The sequence below is a fragment of the Amblyomma mixtum genome, chromosome 2 (assembly GCF_055824585.1).
Source record: "Amblyomma mixtum isolate Tamu chromosome 2, ASM5582458v1, whole genome shotgun sequence".
Lineage (NCBI taxonomy): Eukaryota > Metazoa > Arthropoda > Arachnida > Ixodida > Ixodidae > Amblyomma > Amblyomma mixtum.
The window spans coordinates 57,519,822-57,538,932 of NC_143013.1; the positions used below are offsets into that span (position 1 = coordinate 57,519,822).

The 19,111-nt window shown below is 45.6% G+C and overlaps 1 protein-coding gene across 10 annotated transcripts in view; it reads right to left on the reverse strand.

Annotated features, from left to right (window-relative positions):
* The window catches only part of Ask1 (apoptotic signal-regulating kinase 1), an 85,497-nt gene that overhangs the window by 17,435 nt on the left and 48,951 nt on the right, over positions 1-19,111 (reverse strand). For 2 of the 10 annotated variants that reach the window (XM_089571643.1, XM_089571644.1), the window contains exons 17-28: positions 18,842-18,980; positions 18,177-18,238; positions 17,461-17,526; positions 15,982-16,082; positions 14,450-14,518; positions 11,545-11,603; positions 9,457-9,529; positions 8,549-8,686; positions 4,005-4,085; positions 1,606-1,771; positions 1,052-1,114; positions 246-324 (exon numbers count right to left, since the gene is read on the reverse strand). In XM_089571643.1, coding sequence (XP_089427769.1) covers positions 246-324; positions 1,052-1,114; positions 1,606-1,771; positions 4,005-4,085; positions 8,549-8,686; positions 9,457-9,529; positions 11,545-11,603; positions 14,450-14,518; positions 15,982-16,082; positions 17,461-17,526; positions 18,177-18,238; positions 18,842-18,980 — 1,096 coding nt within the window. The remainder of the gene's footprint in view (positions 1-245; positions 325-1,051; positions 1,115-1,605; positions 1,772-4,004; positions 4,086-8,548; positions 8,687-9,456; positions 9,530-11,544; positions 11,604-14,449; positions 14,519-15,981; positions 16,083-17,460; positions 17,527-18,176; positions 18,239-18,841; positions 18,981-19,111) is intronic. The other 8 variants (XM_089571647.1, XM_089571645.1, XM_089571646.1 and 5 more) reach the window with 8 other exon arrangements.

Genomic DNA, 19,111 nt, shown 5'->3' on the forward strand with positions numbered 1-19,111 from the left:
TGTATACATAAATGCTTCATTAAATGCATACTGTTGGGAGCATAGAAGCATAACTCCTCCAGAATCGTAAGGGTTACCCACATCCTTCACAGTGCGACGTGGTGGAGCTCCACCACTACCCTGTCACACCCATCATAAGCGGCCCCGTTGCCTGTGAGGAGGCTTCTTTTATGTGTTCATAAATGTGTTATTACATGCACACTGTCGGGAGCATAGAAGTCAACACAAAATGAAAGCCCACTCACCAATAATGTGCTGAAGGCTGGTTTTATTCTGTTCTGGGATGTAATTTTTAAAGCCGTCGATTAGGGCTTGAAGTTGTTCCTGCATATGATATGGCCCGTTCAGTTGCATGATGCACAGTTGCACCAACAAAAGGCACTGCCAGAAGGAGCTATCATACACCCAAACTAAAATCATGAAATAAAGTATCTGTTTGAAAAGCAAAAAGCTTGTGACGTGAGAGCGTAATGCCACCAAGAGCTAGTGATGGCATAGATGACCAAGCATGGAGTGTGCCAGTGAAAAGCAAAAAAAGAGATTCTTACCCCCGTATAAACTCTAGTACAACTGCAAGACAATGGATAAATACTAGATCACTGATGTCTATACTATTTTCAGCGCAGTTCCTAGATACTGCCATCCCCGATTCAATAATGAGCACAACCAATGTGTGGAGGTGACTTGCAACATAAGAGGGAATTTCTTTCGAGCCCTGTTCTCTTAGGACACATTAAGAACTTCTATAACTGCATTACATATAGCATATACTAGTCTCCAAGTAACTCAACTTGTCCCAGAAAACTTTGAAAATAGCTGTCAACTTTGAATAAGATGGTGGCGGCCTTTTGTCCAACACTTCTCAATTATTGCTCTCCTTCAAAGAGAAGTGATCCAGGTCTAAGTTTGCTGGCACAAAAAATGCTGAATAATGCTAGCTTCCTGAGCATTCCCAGCAACTAGAGCTGGTTACAGGAGACACAACTGTTATCTTATCAGTGATGCTAATGCAAAGCTTAAAGCCAGATCAGAAAAAAAAAAAAAAGGTTACCTTGCTGATTACCAGGTCGTCTCCACTGTCCTGGTGCAGCTTGTTCAACCATATGTCACAAATCTGTAAGGCAGACAAAAAAGGCAAAAAAAATAAATAAAAAAATGACAAGCTGAGATGCATACAAATGCTCAGAAAAACAGCAAAAGATAAGCACGAACGAAGGAGTACAAAAGACTGATTTGTACGAAACCAGATTTCAACTCTTTAACACCCAGTGTTGCAAATTTGTGGCATACAATTTATGGCATACAATTTGCGGCATACAATTTGTGGCATACAATTTGTGGCACACAATTTGTGGCATACAATTCGTGGCACACAATTTGTGGCATACATCTATAAAAGATGCATAAACTGCTCCCGCAACTGATTCTGTTCTAAAAAGAATGTAGGAACTGTCAGTGTCCTTGTTCCTGCTCTACAAAAGACATACAAACTGCCCTGGTCAATGTTAATGTTTGGGTTGCACAAAGGATGTGAAAACGACCCCATTCAGCGTTTGTGTTCAGGCTCCACGACAGATGCAGAAACGGTGGGTGGACGTCACTCACCGTGCCGCCGTCCTCCTCGAGCACACGCAGGATGGTCTGACGCCGCTGCGAGTCCTTCTTGAGGAGGTAGAAGCCCCCCGACTCCTGGTCCACGGATGAGCCGTCCACGGGTGGGCTGAGCAGGCCCGAACTGCATCGCCGCATGCCGCTCTCAGACGTCTCCGAGCTGCGTGCGTGCCCCACCAGCAATACCATGTTGCTTGACGGACCCCGCCCTTTGACACCAGCAGCACTGTGCTAGTATTTCTTATCGGGGTTCGCACCCGCCCACTGTGCCTGAAGCGTTGAGCTTCCAGCTTTCACTGCCACCCTCGGGTAATTCTGTAGGATGCCGGGAAATGGCTAAAAGCACGTGGAATACCGCGAGCTAAGTCCTTTCTCTTCTATACCACTTACAGTTAAGGCATCATCATCGTCATCATCAGCCTGACTACTCCCACTGCAGGGCAAAGGCCTCTCCCATGTCTCTCCAATCAACCCTGTCCTTCGCCAGTTGCGGCCACAGTATCCCTGCAAGTTCTTAACCTCATCCACCCACTTAGCTTTCTGCCGCCCCCTGCTACGTTTGCCTTCTCTTGGAATCCACTCCGTTACCCTTAAGGACCAGCGTTTATCTTGCCTTCGCATTACATGCCCCGCCCAAGCCCACTTCTTCCTCTTGATTTCAACTAGGATGTCATTAACCCGCGTTTGTTCTCTCGCCCACTCCGCCCGCTTCCGATCTCTTAAGGTTACACCTATCATTTTTCTTTCCGTAGCTCGCTGCGTTGCCCTTAACAGTTAAGGCAGAACTGGACAAAAGCCAGCTTTCCTACAGTGGTACCAGCACCAGCCAGGTTGGCTTTGAACTGGGGCAATGTTTCTGTCGTTAAAAAGAACCGTTTTCTGCTATCGCCAACCACACTCAATATTTTTAAATCTCTAAAGAACCTCTTGTGCTAGCTATCTGACAATAAGGTTGCAGCTTAGTGGCAATGTATTTTTTTTCTTTTTGTTTCACAAGGCTTACAGGCACTCAACTGTACTGTGCCCAACTTCAGCTTAGAGCAACGTGACAACACGCAGGCACTAACTGCTCCCCTTCTAAGAAATGAAAGTAAAGCAGCAGACCTGTCCAAAACTGCAGTAACACATGGTGAAGTTCTGGCCCAGGTGTGACTCTTTAAAACAAACACGGCAGGGATCTACACATCCATCTAGTAAATTAGAAATTTGTACCTAAGAAGGACCCAAAACATCAGGTTCTGAAAGAGTTTGAGGACTTTTCTATCGACAGCTGCACTTTTGCCACATAGGAGCTCAATGTTCTTCGAAGAATGCTCCCAACCCTTATGCTCAACAAACTCTTGTAGTGTCTACTACTGATAGGTATCAGCAGCAACCCAAAAACAGGTCAGTCACACCAACATATGCGAAAAGTCCTAAGGTGCAATGTGATGCCGCCATAAGGCCTCAAGGTCAAGAATATACCAACAAAAGACTGCCCCACCACTGACTACAAAACAAAGCCCCTACATCAAGTGTAAGCAAAATGCTATGAATAGTAAAGAGCACTCGGTCGGAGGCAGCAATGCTCCTCCCTGTACCAAGCACCCAACTCAGCCAACAACGCAACTGTAACAATGCAAGCAAACAAACTAAGCTCTGCACTGACAAGGCATGCTGTAAACCCACAAGGGCAGGCAGCAGACAGGAGATATGACAGAGTACTACGAACAGACACTACAAGTAACTGGGTGAAAAGAACATTCTTCACTTCACGGCAACAGGACAAACAGTTGCACTTGCTTCGGTACAAAGCACAGCTGAATGTCACCACGACAGGGTACAGTATGGTGCCAGACACTTTTTCCCCTAAAATACACACAGCCTATCAAACCAATGGGCCTGTGGATACGTGAAATGGTGTATTGAGACGAAACTTAAAGTCATGCATGCCAAGCATCCTCACTATGGATGCTGCCCGCATGTGGCATGTTACAAAATACAGTTGTGAACTCGTACTACTGGTAAACAAATCTCAACATCTTGAAGTGCACAAGGGCTTAAGCTGTACTATAAGATCACATGGGAGTTACAGCTCAGTGCTAACGTTCTTTACCGTTGCTTCTTCACCGCAGGAAAAAACTATATGCCAGTTAGACCACCATGACAGCCTTGAAGGAGTGAGTGATACGTACTTACTAGTGAGCTAGCTATTGGACTGTGTAGAGTATCTAAAGTAAACAAACGAAATGAATTCCCCCCCCCCCCCCTTTTCTGGCAACAGGCAAACGAAAAAGACAGAAAAAAAAAACTGCAAAGCCTGGGACTACAGTCTTCGGTTAGATCTTAGTTTGGCAAACTTTTTTCTTTACCTCGGGATCAAGAAAAAGAGTTCATAGGAACAGCTACGTTACCCGAAGGAGAACGTCGAAGGTGACCGTGGAATCGCATCCGTTGGACTCGTGGCCGGTGCAGAGCTAAGAAGAAAGGACGTCCTAGATTCAGGAGGGGGAAGAGGCCAGGAAGTGATTTTTTTTTTTCCCCATACCCACACAACCACAGCACAGTGGGGAGACATAGGTAAAGTTGCAAGAGAGAAAGAGAGAGAGAGAGAGAAATGAACAAGAGACAAAGCCACAATCAAGAAAGAAGGAACAGGGGGATGAGGGATAAGAGGCAAGACAAACAAAAAAAAAGAAACAAACAAATGCGTGTTAGGGAGCCAGCATGCAAGAAAACAGTGTGCCATGCTCGCAAAAGCACTACTGCTCAACTACAGTTAGTGCAGCCAGCCTAGAAGCTTGCTGCTGCGTGCCGCACCAAGCTTTGCAGCTCTAAATCTACCCAGCTTCATTACTACTTGCACAGAAAAGCCCCAGGCCTGCCTCAAGGCAGCTAGCTTCACTACACTCCGTGACAACTTTTCCTGGCAATGGGGTGGGAGCTATGAACGCGGAATGCGCCCCCTCTTGCCATTCAGATGAATATAGTTCCCCATTTGCAGTTATTAGTTTTTCTTAAAACGTAGTACGATGCTAATATTTAAGGCTATTTCTAACACAAATGCGAACTTTCAACCTTGAAAGTCAAGAAAAAAAAAAGTTTTCTTCATTACAACAAACGTACTAGGCATGTCTAGCTACAAGAAGCTTCCATAGATGGCGCCAGTTTGACCAGCTTACTATGGAGTGAAGTGACTGTGGATAGATCAACGCGCCAGGCATACTATCGTGCAGCCAAACTATTAGGCGGAATGCCACAGTTATGTAAGTTGTGCCCCTGTAGCCTTCTCTTCATTGCCAAGATAAGCTGTCGCGGAGTATAGCTCCCAAGCAGAGCGGTAACCAGCTCAGCCACCATGTATGTAACGTGCACCATTAAGATTGACCTGCTCAAGGTACTGAGACTAACTTGTTCTGACTGTATCCAGCCAGCGTAATTATGGAATCCTTGTATAAAAGAGGCCTAGGCTTCCTTAGCGGAGCGATGAGAGGCAAAGAAAGCAATGTCTTGCCATGACTGCTCAGTTTCATAGACAAGTGTTATGATCAAGTACAGCTGAATAGGCATACACGTTGCAGAAACTAGAACGCCATGTGCTAAAAACAGCAGCTGGCGTTGCATTTTGGTTATCTGCTCCACAGTACCTCGCAACGTAGCTTCCACTACAGTAAGTAAAATCTATTAGCTTAAAATCTGTGCTCAGATCCCTTATAGTGTGCCAAATGAAACATACTTTTTAAATCCCTTGACACGCACAGTTGTGAGCAAAAGTGGTCTGTACCATTCAAGCTTCAGTCAGACTGCAGTGCTGCATCATTTTCAAGAAGTACCTGCTACAGAAACAGGCAAAGAAGTGACCACTATTGTCTTGTGGCCTATGCCAGTTTGCTCGTTATGATTTGTGGTGCTCCTGCTTGGAGAAAATGCCGAAAGGCATCACAAGAGCTACGAGTCATGCAGCAGCAACCGGTATACACCAATTAGGCTGAACACTGCACATAGCATCCAATTTCACTGGAGGTTTCTCGACACTGCTGGTACCAATAAAGGGCCGCTGGCATTACAAAGTCTTATATCTCTGTCACACAAACACTTCGAGGGCATTTAAGTGTTACAGTCGAACCCCGCACTATACAACATAATTCACATGACCCGCAAAAAATTTCGTGAAGTCAGGCAGTGAAACTGCTGTGAAATTGGGCCATAGCACCGAGAGATTTGACTGGATAGTTCAGGATTGTTCATTACTGTGAAGGCATCATATGGCTTATCAGCAATGGAGCCCAGCATTGGCCATAGAAACCCAGCAACGTTACCAGTACTCTAAATTAGATAGTCAATACATAATCATTAACCAATAGTTAATGATAATGGCCATTAATGAAATGATAAAGGACAATACTAAATTATGAGGATCATTACTGACAACGACAATGATAGAGGCCTCCAGGGTAAAGGCCTTCACAGTGCTTTCACTATCACAGCATGCAAGTAATCTCAGATGCCCTCCGTAACTTTTTTTCCAAAAATCTGTTAGCTTTGGCCTTTCGGCTTTCAAGATCAACGCCGTGGCACAATTTTCATGATACTCCGGAAACCTCAGATGCATTCCTGGAGGCATTTTGGCATGGACGCTTGTGCTCACATCACTACGCAGTGAATAGGGGTCATATGCACCTCAAAACTGATGCTCTAGAGAACATGCCAGATATGCAGTTGCTTCGATTCTACAAAGACGTTTTGTGATGCGCGGTAAGAACATACCGGTGGAGTGTCGTTCTTTGAGACTCCGCCTAGAGCTCCCATCACACTGTCATATACGCAGCAGTGCCTGTACTAGGTCAGTGCACAGTCTCACCAGAAAGAAAAAAAAAAATGTGCCCGCTTGCTTCGCAAAGGCAAGAATACAGAGCGTCCAAGCCGACGTCAGGTTTCTTGCAAAGACGTGCTGCTTATCGGCATGCCGGGCAGCGGGCGACAGCAAATCATTGAGCGCCACTTGCTCAATGTTGCTAGGCCTAACATGCTCCGCACTGAAGCCTCAAAGAACCCTTTGGAAACAGCCACCTCTTGTCAAAAAAACATTCTACGTTTTCACTGCTTTCCATAGGTACAATAACTCAACACCGAAATGATTGCAGAACTGATTTCCGTTATGGCTCCGTCAGCAAAGCAAGCAAAAAAGCTGAATGCCACCTCGCACCAACAGCTGCGGTTCGCAAGCGCGCAGTTCAAGCCGCCAGTAAAACCGTCACAGGCAGTCGTCCACCCCACCACATGCATCTTGATGTGCACATGTCTGCACAGGAATTTCAATTCTTCAGGGAGTGCCAGCTGTGGTATTAAAAGCCCAAATTGACATCGGCAGCCATTTTTGATGAAACCTTACGAGGTTTGACAGGGAGTGGCCCTTGCATGGGGGGTCAGCATTTTCACCACCAAATTTTTCCACTATAGCGGAGCCCCAACTACAAGCCTCGCTTTTATGCTGTGACCTGCATCTTCACGATGAATTAGCGCCATACCGGCGAATCCTTCAAACATGTAATGTATTGAAAGAATGGATGATAGGACACGCGCTCGACGACCGGTATGAATTGACTGCCTGGAGTAAAACAGTTCACTGGCAATAACGTCGCATGATTCTACTTAATAAGTCCTCCAATCCGGTGCTTGACTGACGATTTGAAGCGATGTTCCACACGCGAGACTTGCGGGACATAGGTGGCCTTCGTTTGGCCTGCTTTCCATGCACTTCAGTGTCGAATTCCTTGACAAAATCAATTATACGTTCAGCTCGTAATAAGGTTAGACCTTTCACGATAAACTGTGAAAAGATTCACAGAACTTTTGCTGGGGCTTTAATGCGAAGTGCACTAGACCTAGCGACACAAGGTGAATGGCGCGCTACTGCACTATTGCACTGGTGCCTGAGCCTGGTGGACGATGCTTCACTGCAAGGAAACACACCTGACGTGTGGGTGCACCCCAGTCTAGCTTTTGCGCTGCACAGCGTTTCGTCTTTTTGGGTGTGAATTCCGAGTGCATAAGATGAATTAGCAGCGCTGAGGCATCGTGTGTTTGCGATTCCAGGCAGAGTCCAGTGTGCGGGACGATGCGGTCATAGTCGTAACTACGTCTCGGACAGTTATTGTCTATTAGCTCCCTGCAGAACGTACCAAGTGGGCAAAGTTATGTACACATCAAAGAATTACTTTGGATGACATTTTTTTTTCAATTACTGACTGCCTAGTTGGGGGTGCAGCCTGCCATTAATTTTTAAAGATAGGTTTTGAGGTAAAGGAAAATTTTTTGCAGCATAGTAATACCAGTCCTGGTGGACGTCAAGAAACAGGTGAATCATGTTAACTAGTAGAGTGATCAACTAGCTTCTAATGGTTAGCCAATCAATAGTTAGTCAACGCACGCCCCTGTAGCTCAAAAAATTTTGGCCGTTTCCCGCATTAAAGTGATCGACTAACTTCTAATAGTTAGTCAACGCTCGCCACTGTAGCTCAAAAAATTTTGGCCGTTTCCCGCGCCATTCGAAAACCACGTGTCTGAGAGGAGCGTTAAGCGACGTCCAATCAAATGCGACACTCTGTGGTAACATACCAACATGACAATCCCTGCCCTGCCCGCACTGGAGCAGCGAAGTGGCGAGGAGCGGAGAGCGCAGCAGCGCGAGCAAGGCAGCACAAGAGATTGCAGCATTACCGCCATCTCCCAAATATGTAGTAATTTTTTCACTACACATTGCCTATCACAAACAACAGCGAGAGAGGCACAGAACATTGCTCTGAAATAAACAATGAGAACAGGAACCCACACAGGTGCACCAGCTCCCGCACCAACAGCGTTGCCACACCACACCCACAGATGGCGCCACCTCATGCTCCCCTCGCCAACCGCCACCATGCACCCACACACACTGCGTCTTCTTGGTTTGCTTTACCTCTGGGACAGGTCAAACCGTTCGGGCCGGGAGAGAATCCGGGGCAGCACCCGCTTTGCCTGGCCTAAGGTGGTTGGGCTAGCCTCGCAGGAACTGTAGCCTCTGTCCGAGTTTACCTCGAGCAGCTGTTCCTCATCTCTAGAAAGGCGGCAAGAGGCGGTACCTTTGCTGCTGGCGTGCACCCATCGTGAAACGCTGCTTGCTACTGCTGCCCACAACCAGCAATCAAAGGACTCTTTCTACAGTGGAAACCTCTTTAGCTAGAAGGCAGTGAACTAATAACATACTTGAGCAGGATTTTGAACTGCCCGCAAACAAAATAAAAGCAATAAAACACTGTTGCGCGAGTATGTACAGCCACCAAAGAAGGAGCTCAGGCTGGCTCATGGTTGCCATTACCATCAGCCTACGGAATTTCGGTTAATAAAAGCCTATATATATAGCATGTTCGCACGTCAGCTAAACATTCAAAAACGCTCTGAAAATACTAAGAGCTCCCAAACAGTGATAACCTGACTTCACTGCAGCATCATTCAGTCCAATACTAAAAAAGGCCTGAACATCAGCACAACTTCAGTCACTGACTCTATCTCATTTCTCTCTCCTGCACAACCATGCAAATGTTGCAAGAAGGCTAACTCCAAAGTTGCCCTGGAACAGCGGAACAGCTCTGACCGTTTCCCAGAATCACTTTCCCCGCACACATGCCCTTTAGAAGAGCAGTAGCAGCAGCACAAAAGCCCAAAGCAGGCACAGCATCAGCTTCGCACCAAGGCACTTAGATCCATCGCATTAGCGCAACTTAGGGAAACAAAACTTGGGTGAAACCAAAACAAAACCGCAAAAAAGAAGTGGTCAGGCAAAGGTCTCAGACAAAAGCGAGAGATATGCCGGAATGGAACACTGACCCGTCTTCCCCCGTGCTGGCGAACCGAGACATCCGTTCCGGCTTGTCCATCTTGTGTACTCGATCGGCCGGAACTGTCGCACAATGCAAAAAAATGAAAACAGCTGCATCAGCTGTGCGCCATTTCCACAATGAAAGCTTCTTTCAGAGAGAAACTACACAAGGTGTTTAAAATCAGTTGCTGGGTGAGTTGGTATTGCATGCCTACATTCACACAGTGCAAAGACGAACCTCGACATGAGGGGAACCTCATGTTTCCCTCTCATGTTCCTCATGTTCATGTTCATGAACCTCATGTTCATGTTCCCCTCTTGTCCGGGTTCGTCTTTGCACTGTGTGAATGAAATACACAAGGTGTAATGCTATGGCTGAAGCTGGCTTCTGTTAAATTCAATTGTCTCGAGTTTGCAGGTACAGTGAATGCTCATTCAAATCCACTTAACCCTTTAAGGCACTTTGTAAATAACTGTGTACACAGCAAACTCGCAGCTTTTTCTCAAGTGTGTGATTGCACCTTGGAGTGATTTCACTGTTTCAAGGAATTCAGGATCCTTTTGTCGCAAACAAGATGGCTTTTTTTTACGCCACATAGTGAACATAGTAAATAACATTTCATGACACAGTGAGCGAGGCAGCACGTCTTTCGCCGTTTTTGAGCACACGGAATTTGCCGCAAGTAAGAACACCGTTTTTTTTTTTTTTTTTCAGAATTTCAACTGCAATGTGCATCTTTAAAACAGAAATTGGTTCTTTGATCCTTCGGGTGTTTACGGGACAATTCCTAGCATTTCAATTTTGTTATTTTAATCAGTTACGACACTTTCTGGGAAATTTTGCACCTCCATGTAAAATATCAACCCCTGGAATTCTTCGCTAAAAACTAAGAAATGACCCTTTTTGTGGCCTCAATTTATTACTTAAGCGGAAAAATATTTGTTCTGGGTGGAAACAAAAAATGGTGCCTGAAAGGGTTTAATTACCCGTTCATTTGACCAGCTGCTTTGGTGCAGTCATCATCTGCTGTAGTCCTTCAGAAGGCTGCCATTAACTCAACATTCACATAACTCAAACAAATTTTTGGCCTCCTGTTCGTACTATTGAGCATCAACTATATTCATACGAAATATGTACCACATGTTCAATTATTCAGAAAAGCACTAAAACATAGCACTAAAACACAAGTCAATATTATGTGTACAAGTGATGCGAAACACACAATCACAACCTTTTGTGACACGTTCTGCGAGCCTAGTAAGCACTGTTTGCATGCAGTCTTCTTGAGCGTGTGGTTGTTTGTTAAAATGAAAAATTTGTCCAAATCAGAGTTCATCTTAAAAGGGGACACTGGTCGAGACCAAAAAATCGATTTAAAAAAAAAATGACATTTGTGGAATCTACAGCTATTATTTTCCTACTGTACCAATTTTTTCCTTCAAAAAATCAACATTTTGACCATAATATTACATTCAGATCATCGTGTGGGCTGAATTTATGCAGGGGCAGACAATTTAATGGCATGAAAATTTTGGACATCTGGCTGTCTTAGTATGTCGATATCTAACATCTAAGAGAGACAGAGATGTCATATTGTTTGCTAAGGGAAGCTGAAGGCACAGTGTGTACAATAATTGAAGCAGATTTGTTCAATCGCACTTTAAAAATTTACAATTTCACAAAGTTTATCGATGCATTACATTCACACCTTGAACATTGATATTCCAAGTGCTGTAAAATTACTAATGAGGGTAAAATGGAAAAATGGTTTTGATTATTGCACTCTTTACTCACCTTACTATGTAGCCATCGATTAAAAATGATTTTTTATTGAGCAGTTTTTTTTGCACCGAGGTACTAATGAATGAATAATTAAAATTAATTATCTTGGGAATAGACTAAATTATGAGAAAGATAATTTCATTGTTGAAATCAGTATATAAAAAACTGAGCAAAGTGGTACAGTTTCATTAGGATTGGAATAAAGATAGGGAAAATAGATCTAATACCAGTGTCCCCCCTTAACAGCAGTCTACCGTAACTAAGCAAACCGTGGCTGATTGACAAAAAGAGCAAGAAAAAAAAACCGCCCCACCTGATATGCTTCGGCTGAAGTCTGGTGCAGCTGGTCGCGCCTTCTTTTTCCTCCCACCGCTGCAGAAAAAAAAGAAAACGAGAAATAACCAACCAGAAGCAAAACGAAGTGAATGACATAAACCAGCACTGTGGCAGGAAGCTCAGTGTGTCAGCTGGCTGTCACAGCACCAAGAGCAGTTAACAGGGAAAGAAACAGCCAGAGAAACCGCCATAAGCGTGCAAGAAAACGTGTTCATGATGTTTAATCCTCACCTTTAGCGCACTTCACCTTCCAAACAGACCAGTAGACAACATTTCCAAAGCTAGCTTGCAGAAACAAGAATTCCGAGAAAAACATACAATGAATGCGCTTCTCAAGTTGCGCGAGGGGAAAAAGCTCCAGAACACTTCACCCCCCAAGAAACATAAGTTACCACTGAGTTTTAATTTGAGCACACAATCGGTTACAAGACTTACGGTCAAAGTACATCAAAGTCAAGAAAGTGAAAAATGGATGGACGTCGAACGGCGCATGTCAGGCCTACAATAGATGTGAAAATGGGATCACTCCCATTATTGTTCTCAAACATGTCGAGGAAGCAAACCGAGTGCTCCTCAACAAAGACCTCAGGTTACTGGCTGCACAAAGCATTTCAAAGTGTGCCTTCCGGGCCAAGGCAACGAAAAGAATGAAACAAACAGAAACTACTATGGCACTAATCATACACAGCATGAGACGCTGCCAAAGTTAGCACATCTATTAGTGCTGGCTAAGTCTGAGCCCAAAAAAACTAAGTTGTCGTACATCCAAAGTACGGACAACCATCTCTCGTGGTAACAAAGCTTTAGCACCATCACTGGCAACTTTCTGAACATTGTTTTACTTCTTATCACATTTTCATGCCCTCTTCACCAAGCCCTTGAGAAGAGTGACATGCAGCAGAGTAATACGTGGCTGGTACGCTTATTTGCTCTGGCTCCATCCGTGCTCACAAAGTAGTTTGCCGTCAGTGAAAATTGCTGGATTTAAAACTGCACATAATGTGACCATGAACATAACACGAGGGGGAAGTTTGAGAGTTCACGAAACTGAGCAAAAGAAGATACCGTATTTACTCGCATAATATGCGCACCCCCAATTCGGTCGCGAAAAATCAGATTTTTTTATTTCCGCGCATAATAGGCGCACCCCGAACTTGGCACTGTGATCAGTACTGTATTTACATGATTGCCAGCCGACGCCTCCCCACCCCCACAATCTTTATTTTAACAAAGTTTTTGCTGAACTGACTACTAGTCCTCACTAGTGCTGCTGCCGTCGCAGATGCTGCGGACCCACAGCACGTACAACGACATCGCATGGAACAGCCGCACACAGTTTTCAGGGATGCTCACTTTAAACGCCTGTTTGGAAAGCTTCATAAGCCGGAAGCCTTCCCGACTTAGGACTCCGAAAACCGTGGCGATAGGAGTCACATACGAAAATTTAGGCACGCCACAGTCGCAACTGCCGCACTTCTTGTCCACATCGAATTTCCGGCCTACCGCACGCTTGCCGTATTCGAGATCTAACTACCAGCCGTGTAGCTATTAGGACGCTTGTCCGTCATGCTATAATAGCAACGCACGGCGGCAGCGCAAGAAAGCCACATCTGCGATGAACTAACACGCTACGACAGAAACTGACCCTTTGACAGCCATAAAAAAACTGGAGCTGGTGATGCTGATAAGCTTGACCTTGGGCGCCATCCGTGGGCGGCACCTGAAAGCTCCTATGCGCGTGCACGGCCGCCTTGATCACGCCCGCGCCTCCGCTCCTCCGCGACCATGCGCGTGTTGCTTGCAGCCGGAGCTGATCGCGGAGGCCATGGCGCGTGCATTTCGAAGGCTATTCCGGCATGGATCATGGAAAGTTTGGGTGCGGCCCTTACAGGGATTTTTTTAAAATTATTTCCTTCGGGAAAACAGGATGCGGCCCTTTCACGGGTGCGTTTATGCGGTATGTTCGATTTTGCGAGTCGAAAAATTTCCGGAAATTTTACCCCGCGTAATAGGCGCACCCCGAACTTTGAGCCGGATTTTCCGGAAAAAAAGTGCACCTATTATGCGAGTAAATACGGCAGTATTATATAACATGATCTACGACTGTTTGAGCCAACTATATAGCCCAGGGAGTGGAAGAAAACAAACGGCATGGAAAAGTACAGGAAGCAATGGATATGTCGGCATTCCTTGAGAGGCAACACTTCAAAAATGCACTTGACACCATACAGCACAGCAAAGCCTTCGACGCATTAATGGAAGCCAGTCTCCCACACACCACTGGTCGCCGCCACCACCGTGCCACTGCTACTTGTGTCCCGTGCTGCCCAGTCCTGTGCCCGCTCAACCTTCTTTCCCTTCCCTAGTCTACTCACTATTCCAGTGCCTTTCTTTTCTCAACAGCCCATGCCACTTCTTCCTCTGTTCATTTCCACCCTTTCCCCGTGAGAGCCGCGCGGCCCCAAGATCGTCGAAAAGTTGGCTTCCCCTAACAACTCGCAAGCCGCGTGGTAAAGGTTGCTAAAGCTACTAATTTCAGCCACGAGAACAAAAAAAGTGTTACATTTGCACCCTGGTTCCGAATAAGAGTGCATTCTGAAACCCATGAATTGAGGTCAAAAATTCGCGTTATATTCGTGTTAATATGCCATAACAGAGGGTTCAATAACTGAATGGCTCACTGTCCCGATCGCGATGTGCAGTGCCTAGAATGGTGTTTTATAATGTTAATGATTTTGTCCAAAGCCTCACCAAGGCTTCGAGAAGTATGAGTGATATGCAGCAGAGTGATCTGCTTTTGCAGGTGCACTACTTGTGGGGTTTCTACAACGCTGCACGCCAAGTGCGAAATGCAGTATGACAACCAACAACAAACAACTCACTCTGTAAGAAAGGGGTCTTCCAAAAGTTCAGCAGCCGTAGCTCGCTTGGCAGGATCTGGCTCAAAACACCTGCAAAGCAACAAGGCAGTGGTCATTTAGAGACACACCTAAGCTCACCATAGATTACAACTGCTCTATAACTGTAGCTACGGATAAATTAAGCCACAGCGGCAAAGAGGCTACAGAAAGACCACAGGAGCAGACTTTATCATCATGTTATCATGACAGGCAGTTGCAGTTTCACTGACAAATAAATTATTACTGACAGTGTTTCAAAGAAGTTAAGGTTAGATGCATGAAGAGTGCTGCTAACATTTGCCAGACCTGTATGTAAGCATAATCAGCCTGACTTAGCCCACTGCAGGGCAGAGGCCTCTCCCATATCTCTCCAATTAACCTTGTCCTTTGCCAGCTATGGCCATCTTATCATTGCAAACTTCATAATCTCATCCACCCACCTAACTTTCTGCCACCCCCTGCTAAGCTTTACTTCTCTTAGTATCCAGTCTTTTGCCTTTATTGACCACCCATTATCTTGCTTACGTATTACATGCCCTGCCCAAGCCCATTTCTTCCTCATGATCTCAATTAGGATTTCATTAACCCGTTAGCGACACATACCTGTAAGTATGCGTCGTTAAAGGGACACTGAGGAGAAATTGAAGTTGGCTTGTATCGACAGAATACCAGCTCCTGATTACAAAAACACCACTCATACTGACAACAAAGCTCTTGTAACGTAGAAAAGAGCAAGAACCAAAGTACAGGTATCGCCGCAACAGGCCAAAGTCGCAAGTACAAGCGTGATGACGTCATAGGACACGAGAAGCCACGAATCACTGAGGTGCAGCCAATGCATGCTCAAATCTTCTTGACGTCGCCAGATGGCGCCATGTACCCGGCAGCTACGCGCGCCCCTGCAGCATCGGGACCAATCAGCGCCTGCTCGCCGGCGGTAGGCGGGCTCCCGGTATTCCGTTAACGGTAACAAGGTACACGGTATGCTAAAGGTGTCCATTTGCGAGAACTTCGTTGATGACTTCGAGAACGGGGTCATCGTAACGCTGGCAAAATGCCGATGCAAACGTAAACGAAGCGATGGTAGTGACGACCGCAATAGCCGATAGATGCCTTCAACGTGCGGCTGGCGGTAGCTTTCTTTTCGGCTGCTGCTAGGCCGCACTGCTGGCCGCCAGAAATCACGGAATCTGCGTTACGTCATGTGTACGTCATGTTTCACGTCACTTAGTCCAGTGTCGTCATAAGAGAATTCCAAGTTTGAATCAGAGCGGCGGGAAAAACTTTTTCAACTTCGAATCCAAATTTCTTAGAAATAAATGCATCTTTTGCTGCCGGCCAAGTGGCAACAAAGCCATGAAATGCCGAACTATCAGATTTTGCTTTAAAAAAATATTAGTAGAGGTCTCCTCACTGTCCCTTTAACAACCAATAAAAGAGATGCACACTGCAAGCACTGACAACCGTATTTGCAGTGACACTGTCCAGTTGTAACCACCCTGACTGGCCCTCACCTCTTGATGAACTTCTGGGCCTTCTCCGACAAGGATGCCGGGATCTCGGGGTGGATCTTGAAGCAGCCCACTTTGAACATGGCTGCCTGCGGCGTGCCGAGCTGGAATGCAGTACAGGAGAAAATGTGGTATGATGCAGGTTTCTAGCCTATTTGGATGTTTCCCTTTGTTTACACTCACAACACTCAGGGAAGGCAAGAGGGGCACTGCCAGACAGCCATCCCCTTGTTGCAGATATGATGCGTTTGGTGAGCACATTTAGGAAAAATTCCAGCTAGTATGACCTCAAGACCCACATGATGCACAAAACAAAATGCCGTATTCAATTGTGTAATTTGCAGACTTCTTTTCTTGAAATTAAGGCTTCGAAAACGCGATGCACAAATTATGCGAAGATTTTGCAAACATGCCCTAAGGAAAACTGCAAAGGTCACAATGCACAATACAAACCCCATAAAGTCGCCTATATGTCAACCCCCACCAACTTGTACCACTCACTAGACAATAAGTTCCCAAATATAAGGCACATACCCAATCCCGCCCCGCTCCACGCTATGTAGTTGTCCATGGAATAGAATGATGGCGTTTGCGAAGCTCAAAGCAATAAATGCGCAACAATACAATCACAAAGCCTGCAGTCACAGAAAAACGGAGATAAATAAAAGGCAACAAATAGGCATCCTTGGATGTGGCCGGCTGACTAGTGGCAAACCGAACAGCAAATGGTTCGGTAGTTTCGAAATATGTGGACTAGCCACACAAAACCAACAAGATAAAAGCAAACGTAGCTGAACTCAAATGTGAAAAATATTTTAAGTTATGCGACTTTCTGAACTGAGTTCGATGAAACACACGAATTCCATGGTCAGATGCACTCAGGTTGACACGCAATTCCGACCCCCACTTTCTGGCTGCCGAGACTGAATTATTAAGAAACAAAAGCTACAAAAGCCAGCTCATAGCCAACCGTTTTCTTGCTATGCTCAATACAAACACAATACAGATATGTATCATCAGCCCATGAATCTGTAATCTTAATTGCACGTGCATATGAGGGAAATAAGAAAAAGCATTCTCAGCAATGTCTCAAGATGACCACAAACTGAACTCCTGAAAAGTTTTTTTGAACTGCATTCATAATCGGGCCTACAAAAAAATATTATTCCATCAATTTGTTCATTTTTAATGCTGAGAGACTGGCCTTACCAAATCCCAGTTCATATGTGCCGCACAGGGGGTATTCACGCGATGTCACTTTTCGCCATTTTGTTGTCCAGTGCATAGCTCCAACATTGCAGGTCAGAGCAGGTGGCAATAAAAAAAAAAAAAGAAAGAAAAAAGGCTGCGTTGTGCATGGCCTTTTGCCATGCTCCATGGACAACAAAATGGCGGCTGCGGTGACGTCGGTGGCATGCGGCTGGCATGTGTTTCTTTCTGCCCAGCTTGTGAAACAAGCAAGCTACAACTACTAGCACAAACCTCGATGAAGGGTGTCTTGCCCGTGGCCATCTCCACAACTGTGCAGCCCAGGGACCAGATGTCAGCCTGCACAAGGAAGCGACAAGGCTTGTCAGCAGAACAGTTACGAACTGGGTGCCCATTCACAAAACCACAGAGATTTTATTCTTTCAGATAACAAGAGCTTTCACTATTATATAAATCAGCAGCTGTATTTCTCACCCCGCTTGATCATCAGCCAAAATGATTTCGCTGCAGGGCAAAAGCCTTTCCTAATCACTTCCAATTATGCAATTCCGTTTTGATCCAACCACAGATATGTTATAACACCACATTTCCTGCTGTGCTTGTCACTTTGTCGAACCCTTGGCTGTCCTTGCTTATGTCTCCCTTCTGGCACCTCCTCTGTCACTGAAACACAACATCTGTACTTTTTCACTTCGACTCAAATATCTTCCAGTTCATGTTTACAAACAACTGGAAAAATTCAGGCAGTTATTACCATCTATTACCGATTCCTAAAGTGTATGTTTAGTGATTTTATGTTTCTGTTCTCTCAGTTCTTCGTGCACTACATACCTGACTTCCGCCCACCTGACCCACACCCTCTTCTTCTCCTTTTCACTTTAGACCTTTCATGTAAAAAATTAACTTTCATGCCCAGCTGAAAGCCACCATGCACGAGTTCTGAGTAGGAAACTAGCAGGAAGTACACAAAAAGCCAGGAGCTCCCTCACCGGTGCGCCATATCCGCGCTGGCCATTGTCGATCACTTCAGGTGCCATGTACTGGAACGTTCCTGAACACGGGGGATCAAGAAAAGACTCATTATGCGAGAGGTCATGGATGCCTTGTGAAGAGATCCATTACAACAAGCGGGTAATATGTCTGAATATACAGCAAATACCATTGCACAGCTGCGCTACACAAGAAAATGTGCGCAACAGCGGCAGACGGCACTGCAAAAAATTCACTGACGATTACGATGCTCCCTAATGTGAAATTTCAACGCTGCTCTTTCAGATTTTTTTTTTCTTCGTTACATTAGCGCCATCTGTTATAAAGAAGCGAAAGTCTAAAGGTACAAAAGCAGTGCAACAGAGGGCGCTACTATAGCTTGGTTGGCAACTATGGAGTTTGCATCGAGTGCAGCCGCCAAACTCCCGTTTTCCTCCCCGTGCTTCCGTTGTAACCTCCTCCTCCATTTCCTCTTCTCACTTCCTTTGCTAACGCCGTCTTTCCTCCTCAGCTGCGCTCTGCACTCGCTCTCTTTTTATCCTCTGATGCGCTCCTTCGCACGGTTACGCCGAGGCACGCCACTCAACCCAGGAATGCGCACCTAAGAGCTGGGCTCTAAAACAAAACACAAGGATGCCACGGCCTCATATCAACAGAAGCTGACCTGTGAATGTGCCCGTGACCATGTTCATGCCAGCAAGGCGCTTGGAGGTGCCAAAGTCGGTGATCTTGATGCCACCGCTGTAGGTGTTCACCAGAACATTGTCGCCCTTGATGTCGCGGTGCACTATCCGCTGGTCATGCTGGACGGGCGACGGAGGAGAGGAGAGAACGCAAGAAGCATGCAAAAATTGCAGCAGCAGAAAGGGCGAGTCGAGGCGCGAGAATTTAACAATGCTGCAAATGGTGGCTCCGAGAGAAGCTTAGCACAGCA